Raw genomic sequence first — 8,836 nt, forward strand, 5'->3', positions numbered from 1 at the left:
GGGAACCAGATGTAATACTTCTCTAATACCTCCGGGTATTAGAGAGGGCACGAACTGCATGGAGCACTGGGTGTGGTGCAAAAATAATGAATACTGTTATGCTGAAAATAAATAAAAAATAAATTTTAAAAAAAAGTACAATACAAACTCAGCCAACAACTCTGCTTCCAGTGGGGAAATAAAGCACAGCCTTTGGCATTTCAAATAGAAAGTCAGGGCACTAATTCAACATCTGGGAAAATTTGCCAAACTCTCTGCAGGCAGGATTTGGGCACAGCCCACCTGATGGGTAGAAGCAGGACACTGAACTTTTGTAGAGCAGCTCACCCTGAACCGTGGGGAATCTCGTGTCCTACAAAGAGCTTATTACCATATTCCACTTCTGCATCTCCTGGTCATGCCAGCAGATTTTAGAAATAAAACCTCCATGTGTGCATAAACAAATGTATTTGTTTATATAAAAACAAAACTAAATAACATGCTGCCAATCATCTCAAATGTGACCCCAAATAGGAATGGTTGCAGGCTTAAGCTACAAACCACCTGAAAGGTAGCAGCATTTCATCATCCCATGGGAAGGAGCCTGGGGAAGGACACAGTGGACTCCCTGCCAGTGAGAAAGCAAGGGGAATAAAGCCTAGGGGTGTCTTCTGTCGTTCATTTTCCTCACCATCTGCAGCATCTTTTGTGCCTCCTCAGGCCTCTCAGGCGTCCCATATCCCCTGGCCCCACAGAGCTCCCAGGACCGGCCACATTCTCTTGTAACTCACAATTCAGATTTGGGAAATAAGACCAAAGAAGGCGAGACTAGGAAGACCGAGGCTTCAGCATTCCTTAATGCTCCTTTTACAAAGCTGGAGCAGAATTCAGACATTAGCCTCTGTTAGAATTGGGTGCTTTCTTTCGGAGAATTGAGAATTGTGGGAAAGAGCACTCTTTTTTTTTTTTTTTTTTTTTTTTTTTTTTTTTTTTTACGGTCTTATTTATTTATTTGACAGTGAGAAAGGGAACACAAGCAGGGGAGTGGGAGAGGGAGAAGCAGGCTTCCCACTGAGCAGGGAGCCCGATGCCGGGCTCGATTTCAGGACTCCAGGATCATGACCTGAGCCAAAGGCAGACGCTTAAAGACTGAGCCACCCAGGAACCTGGGAAAGAGCACTCTTATTAACACCTTTGTCTTGAGTTAAAAATGGTGTTATCAGAATGGAGACCAGCCATGCATCACGTGAACTGTGAATAGACTCAGAGCACAAATGTTGTTTCTAGAAGCAACAAAATAATAATCATTTCTCTGGAGTATAGAAAGGCAGTTTTAAAACATTTTATTGTTTAAATATGCTATTTTTTCTATTCTAGGGAGTTTGCAGATTAGGTACAAGCTGGGTCTACATGAGGATCCTGACGTCTTTAACTTTAACTTCAAGAACATGGCGGACGGGCACCTCCACCACGTTAAGATCAACAGAGAAGAAGGAGTGATCTTCGTAGAGGTAAGAGCATCATCAGCCCAACAGTAATGAACATCCTACCTCCCCACCTACGGTGTGTCCCTTACAGCAAAATTTTGATGAAAAGGCATAATGCAAAATTTCCTTCTCTGTGTTAATCTCTCTTGTGCTGCAGACAAGAAATCACAATCCAGGATTTTTGTTTGTTTAGTAATGGAAACCTGCCAAACACAGTTAAATTTTAACTGCTTAAACTTTCCCTCATTTATTTTAATTGACTTAATATGAAATGTTAGGTCTGTTATCACAGTAAGTAACAGGTGGGGCATTTGTAAATGATCTTCCAGTGGGAATCCATAAGAGTACAAATGTTATGACAATTAAATATATGACTTTAATAAAATACAGGTATGATTAAAATGTGCATAACTAGCAAAAGAGACTTGAGTTATTGTAGAGTAAGTGCAATTACATACCGTCAGCACTTTTGAAAAAAAACCTTAGTGTATTTGTTCTCTAGATGGAATAACCTACTTTGGCTTTTACTCTTTAGGTTATATTTTGAGATATGTAAAAGCTTTGGATGTTTGGGTATTTTTGTGGGTTCCACCAAATACGGATCATTCATCTCGTGTCAGGAAGCAATAAGGATCATGGAGTAACGGGGGTGAGGGGGATGGACAGCAGGGATCTGAGATGCCATGAAAGTTGCTTATGTGCTGGCGTTCCAATGTCAGATGACAAGCTAAAATGTCAGATGACGAGCTCCTAACATGGGGTTTCCCCATCAGGTGTAGCCCTGCATTTCCATTCCATGGCTTCCCTTTGCTTCTTGCCATGTCACTGACAAATGACAAGTGTGTTGGTGTTTCCTTCTCATGGGGCAGGTGGACCAGAAAGCTCGGAGCCAAGTGAGCCTGTCCTCTGGCATGGAATTCAACGCCATCAAATCCCTTGTGCTGGGCAAGATCTTAGGTAAGTAGATGCAGAGCTCCCCACCCTGTGTCCCCTCCCTGGGTCACAGTGTCATGACACTAACACAGAAGCAAGCTCCTTGTTTTAGTTTCATTAGATCATTCATGCCGATCAAGGCAGAAACCCTACTGGATCTGGGTTGCCCATAATCTTGAGAGCACAATTCCCACAGGCGAGCAAGTAAACAGGACTGAGAACAGCTACATACTCCTGTCCCTCATTCTGCTGTTACCACAAGGACCACGGCAACTCCCTGACCTCAGAGATGGATAGTGGTCCAAACAGACAGAGTTCACAGGTCCAGAACCGTACCCAGGGTGGTGGGGGTCTGCAGAGCACACACGTGTGTGGTCAGGATGGCGCCCGGCAGTGGTGTACGGATGCTCCCTGCCCAGCGACCACGCCCCCCCCAGAGGAGCCTTTCATGCCGCCTGGTCTCCTTGGCCACAGCTGGAGCGTTGGTGAGAGCAGTGGTGTCTAGGGGTTGGGTGGACACTCTTTAAGCCTTCTCCTCCTTGTCCCCAGGTATTCGAGTGAAAGCAGGTAAGACTTAGAGGAGGACTTGCTTTTTAGTTATAAACTGTAAACACCATGGATGTTCACATATTACTTTGGGAGAATGCTCTCGAGTTTGTTTCTTATCCCTCATCTTGTTTGCCACTAACAGGAGAGACTTTATCAGAGGTGATGATTTTTCATCTCTTCCTTTGTTGTAGCTCTATTCCCGAGTCTTTCACATTTTCCTCATATATAGGTTCAAAGTCTGGGGAATGCAAACTATGCATGGGTAGACGATAGAAGAATAATCACTGAAAACAACGATAGCTTGGTTTTTAAGTCTCTGTTGATATGTTTCCAACACTGTGTTGGGCATTAAAAGGATGCATCCCATTCTTCAGCCAACATGGAAAATGTCATGAATTGTAATGTTCTAACAGCTCGTTTCATTGAAAAGAAGAAAAGTAATGTGTGAAAAGTCCTATTAATATAGTACGAGTTTAACTGAAAATCCAAGCTGAGCCAGATAGATAGACAGAGGCTGGTTTGAATATAATATATAGATACATAATTTTTCGGTTAGGGTTGCATTATAGGAGGAGGCAAATTTTACATAAATGCACACATATTTTATACACACATATAAAACTTATTTTCAAGATATATGTACAATGACAAAGTTGATTTAAAATGGTGATTCTGAACATGTGGCTGCACCCCAACACAAGGGTCCCAGGACTCAGGGCATGCGTAGAGGACAAGCATGGAAGGCAGCATACGTACTGTGGAGGATGAGAAGTGGATAAACATTTGAAGAAGGGGAGACTCACCCACAGCTTCGTGATGTGACGGAGCCATAGGCTCCAGGAACAGGAGTAGGGGGAGCAGAGCCCATAAAGCTGTGAGCACCACAGTCCAAGGACTGACTTTACTCCCATGAAACATGGTGCTGCTGAGTCCATGGTCTGACCCTGCTGCTGGGGCAAGGGAGATGGGCCCCGTCAGAGATGCTGGCAGCAGAGGTGGGAGAGGAGGGGAGGGGAGAGCACCCTCCCAAGGTAGAGCAGGACAGGTGAGGCCCAGATCTGCCCCTGCTGGGACTGGGGCGTCTGTTAAGGCTGGCAAAGTCGAGTGGGGCACACGGCCACTCATGTGTGTGACGTCTGACTTTGCATTCTGCCATGGAGGTCGGAGGGGAGACTGGCTGTGACATGTGGAGTTTCATTTCCTCCCTGATAGCAGCATGTACTTTATTCCTTTTTTTTTTTTTTTTTTAAGCTATGACACAGAATTTGTCTTTAATCCTAAACAGTCAAAGCCCATGGACTATCCCAGACTCTCCTGACCAAAGCCCCAGCAGGAGGCCATCTGGACCCCAGGGACCCCAGGGTGGGGCAGACCCAGGCCCCATCTTGTGCCCCACTGAGCTCTCCTCCAGCCCTGTGGGCAGTCAGTGGCTTTGTCTGAACGAAGTGAGCAGATGACAATCCCAGAGATGTTCAGGTTCTGTGACCTGAGCCCGGGCTGAATTTTTGTTGAATTGTGGCTTTCCACACCTGGAGGGAAGGAGGCCGTCTTTTTCCAGGGAGCTGAGCAATCACCCATTGTGAGAGCAGTATCGACCAAGTGCCTCTGTTCAATAAATTACAGCTGTTTCTGCGGTGGCTGTGGTTCAAACACAGGAATTCCTCCCCTGAGCTCAAACACAGAATAGGCACACAAGGTAACAAAGTTACTGCACATCAAGCATTATTTAAGAACACTGACAAGGGCTACTTTAAAAAAAAAAAAAAAAAAAAAAAAAACACTTTATGTTCAAAAGCCACGTTGAAGTTAGTGACACTAAGGCCCTGTGATGTAGCAAAATGTAGTCTGACCAAGCAGGGCAATGGCCCAGGTCACACGGAGCACAGTGAAGCAAAGCAATTATGTAGTATGTCCCTTCCAGTCACATGGGTAAGGACAGTCAGGTTGGAACGGAGCGCACGGATGCTCCGTCCTACTAGTCAGACTCAAGCACAGCTGACGTTCGGGCCAAGTGGGAGAGTTTAAAGCTGAAGCAACAGGGATTCATAACATTTGAAATAAAAATTCATTTACCATACACGCGAGGGCACGGATTCTGACAAAGGTCTAACGATACTTCCCACGTCTTGATAGTTTTATTTGAAGATTTGTCTTGCCAGAAGCCATTGTTCGGCTTTTTGCGAGCCCAGGAAAACTGCAGCTCTGTATTCTGGGCGGCACATGAGCTGCCTCGTTCCAAGGGCTCTCGGGCTCGGCTGCATGGCACTGATGCCCAGAGACGTGTCCAACAGGGAGGGGAGACTCCAGCGCTTCTCCCAGAGCCCAGCGGTTCCTGCTTTGCCCATCCCCCACCACCACTGGATGAGCGGCTGCAGTGGATTTTAGCGGCACTGTCCCCATGGGGCGACCCGGCTCATCTGCTTGCATACCGGGTTGCTCCGGACAGAACCATCGGGGATCCTCGCTGGTGAAAGTACGCTTCTAAGCGTCACCTGCCCAGAGCTGTAAACTACACGGCTAAATCAAGAGCCTGGAGCGTCCCTGCCCCAAAGCGCGCCCACTACATGCGCGCACCACCTGTACCCACTAACCGCGCTGTCTCCCGCAGAGCCCAGCGACCACGTGGATGAGGACACAGCGCGGGCGGGCGCTCGGGGCTTCTCTGGCTGCCTCTCCGCCCTGCAGTTCGAGCGCACCGCCCCGCTGAAGGCCGCGCTGCATCCCGGGCGCTCTGGGCGCACATCCGTGCTGGGGTCCGTGGCCTCATCGGAGTGTGGGGCCAGGCCAGGCGTCGGCAGGGTGCGGGAGCACAAGCACGCGCGAGCAGGTGCGCACCTTGTGGGCGGTGGGCCCCAGCCCCTCCCAGCGGAGGCTGCCTGGGGTGGTACGCCTCCATTCAGTAGGGGCCCCTGAAATCTCCACCCACAGCTCCCTCAACCCAAAGTCGTCGTCCTCTTTTTTGCAGATTTTATTGATTTATCTATTTATTTATCTATCCTTCTATCTATTTATTTATGGGAGCCTGTGTGAGCGGGGTATGGCCAGGGGGAGAGGGAATCTCAAGCAGACTCCCCCATGAGCGTGAAGAGCCCATGCAGGGCTCGATCCCGCCATCCCAAGACCGTGACCTGAGTGGGAATCAAGAACCCTGCACTTAACCAATGGGCGCCCCAGACTCCCCATGATTAATGCATTCTTAATGCAAGCTGACAATTCTACAGTTAAAACCACACACATTCCACTTGTACAAGATAATTCTCTCAGACTCCCATTCCTTTGTCCCTACAGAACATCCTGGAGCAGCAGAGCAGGGGAAGCCGGTGGAGACTGGGAACCCCAGAAGCTCCGCACTGATCGGAGGTGTGTTCCTGGCTATCGCGGAAATCTGGGCAGTGTCTACACCAGGAGGGGGTCCAGGCTCTCCTGCCTCCCAGGCACCTGCTGTCTAGTTCAGTCCTGGGGAGCATGACCTTCTCTGAGGTCATTTACCCTGAAGCCAGCCCAGCTAGAGACCCTCAGTACATGTAATTGATGACTTCATGGAGGTGCCCTTTAAGGAATTACTGTAAACATATCTAATAAGGAAAAAGTCTGACCTTGTGAACAGCCCCCTGGTTCCCCGAGAGCATGCAGCAAGTTTGAGCAAGTGGGTTTTCAGGCGTGGACCCGGGTGGGCTTCTGCACCGGTTCTGGAGACACAGTACTGGCCTCATCCTTGGTCTGCTATGTGTTTGGGGAGAAGTTTCATGGTTGAGGGTTAGGTAGCCCCCAATGCACATCACTGTAGGCTGTTTTTATGAAGAAAACATGAGGCTAATACACTAATGTTGGATCACAACAATGATGGTAGAACCATCGTTTTCAGATGAAATTGTGATGAAAACATACACTCAAAGCTGATGTAAAAATCAAACATTACCAAGCTTTGGACACCTGTCCTGCGATGTCTGCCCAGTACCTTGGGGACCCTCTGCCAGGCCTGGCCTCTCCTGTCCCCAGGCATCAAGGCTGGGGCACTGGCTTCCTGGGCCACAGTCGCGGTGATACCCCTCCCTGCAAGCCGAGGGAAGAGTCTCACTCTTATATCCAGCAGCTTTCATTTAATGTCTCATTCTGGGGTGAGATGGCGTGCATGAGCACTTGGCTTTGATGCAGCTCTGTGTTCTGGGATCGGCATAAGTATGTGCACTGGAAAGCTTCCTACAATCATTGATTTCTCCCACCGAAAGGTTTGATTAAATTTGTCTAACATGTAAAAGGTTGAGAACCACAGGCTTTGATGTTAATCATCCAAACGTTTTCAAGTGGAGATCTCAAGCACCTTGGATTCTATAAATTCCCATATTCAATATACTCCTATGAAAAATTTAGTTTTAGAGACCATCCCCACACATACAGATCTCACATGTGCTATAAATCACCATGCCATGTTCAAGCTATTTTAAAATAATTTTTTACAAAGGTGCAAATGTGTACAATTCCATTTCCTTAACAAAAATATTAAGCACTTGGTGAAGAAGGCATGGTTCTACTAGTAGGCATTCTCTACTCGGAGAATAGTGGGAGCCTCTCTGCTTACTGATCTGTGAGACCCTTGTGGCCGACAGTCCCCAGGTCACAGTAGAGGCCTGCGAGGGAAACAGTTGGGTGTGGGCTGTGAGTGGGGCCGCCGAGCTAGGGTGCGCTGGGCACACTCCAGCCATCACTATTTTCCTCGCCCCCCTCACCAGGTGTGGTGGCTATGGCCATATTCGTCCTGCTTTGCATGGCTGCCGTGGCCGTCCACCTGTACCAACAGAGGAGCCTGTGCGCAACCACGGAGGTAGAAGGACCCAGGAAGCAGGGCAGCAACGCGGCTGCGCCCAGATGTGAGCTCGGGAGGCCGGACACCATGGGTGGGGACCAGCAGGCGGGCCTCTGAGTAGGAGCCGGGCTGAGCGCGCTCTCCCCTGATCTGACATCCCCACCACAGACCTCGATGGCCAGAAGTCACTTTGAACCGCACAGGGCACCAGGCCAGCTCTCAGGGTCCTCAGAGGTCTTGTGCTACTGAGTCCTTAGCACCACTGGCTCCCTGCACTACATCCCCACGATTCCAGTATCATCTCGGTCCTTGTCAGTTCTGATGTTGTCATGTTCAACGGCTGGTTGGAGTTTACTGCTTAACGCCGGGTTTTTGAAGGGGAAGCTCGCTTGGGCAGTGGGGAGGCTGGGCTTTGCCGCCGGTGAGGCCATGCTCAGTGACCGGGGCGACTTCACAGAACTGAATGTGCTTCCGGCCCTGCTTGTTGAATTCTCACAACACCCTGTGCCAGAGCCACGTGGCCAAGACCAGACAGCCTTTCTGCCTTCATCTTTGCTGCTCCAGTCGACAAAGCACAGTAGCACAGTTCCCTGGTGAGACCATCACCTGCGTTCTCCTGCTGAGACCTGCACAGCAAGTGTGGACGTGGCTGATACTGGCTGCCATCTGCAGCTGCGGCAGGAACCCAGAGCTAAGCGCCTGTGTCACCAGAGGTTGGCAGCTGGCAGGGCCCAAACTCACACGATCTCTAGAGGGTTTTGGATTGTTGTGTGTGTTTTTTTTTTTTTTTAATTAAAATGGAAGAGCAGATAGAACTACAAATTCTTACTGTTGAAATCTTTATTCTTACTATTGTATCTTTATTTGCATCTGCGATACCTAAATGGTGTGTTATAGTACATCTATTTCCCTAAATGGGTGGGTGATCACGTCAGCTTTCTTTGTGGTGATAAAATCCCGCTGTTGGTTTGACGCTCGTTCGTCTGGCTTATCTCTCAGATGGTCTCACTGACTCTCCTTGCCATTCTGAGACTCAGCCATGGAGACTCTGCTCCACATGTTTGAAAGCAAACCCCTCTCTGTA

At 48.6% G+C, this 8,836-nt stretch overlaps 1 protein-coding gene across 1 annotated transcript in view; it reads left to right on the forward strand.

Annotated features, from left to right (window-relative positions):
* LOC309844097 (contactin-associated protein-like 4) overlaps positions 1–8,555 on the forward strand; it is a 127,104-nt gene extending 118,549 nt beyond the window's left edge. Inside the window, exons 20-24 of the mRNA XM_082690279.1 lie at positions 1,357–1,490; positions 2,336–2,423; positions 5,557–5,775; positions 6,237–6,308; positions 7,679–8,555. Of these exons, the coding sequence (XP_082546405.1) occupies positions 1,357–1,490; positions 2,336–2,423; positions 5,557–5,775; positions 6,237–6,308; positions 7,679–7,869 (704 nt within the window). The 3' untranslated portion in view covers positions 7,870–8,555. The remainder of the gene's footprint in view (positions 1–1,356; positions 1,491–2,335; positions 2,424–5,556; positions 5,776–6,236; positions 6,309–7,678) is intronic.
* Positions 8,556–8,836: the final 281 nt, after the last annotated feature.

The sequence above is a fragment of the Mustela nivalis genome (genome assembly GCF_964662115.1).
Source record: "Mustela nivalis genome assembly, chromosome: 11".
In the NCBI taxonomy this organism is placed as follows: domain Eukaryota; kingdom Metazoa; phylum Chordata; class Mammalia; order Carnivora; family Mustelidae; genus Mustela; species Mustela nivalis.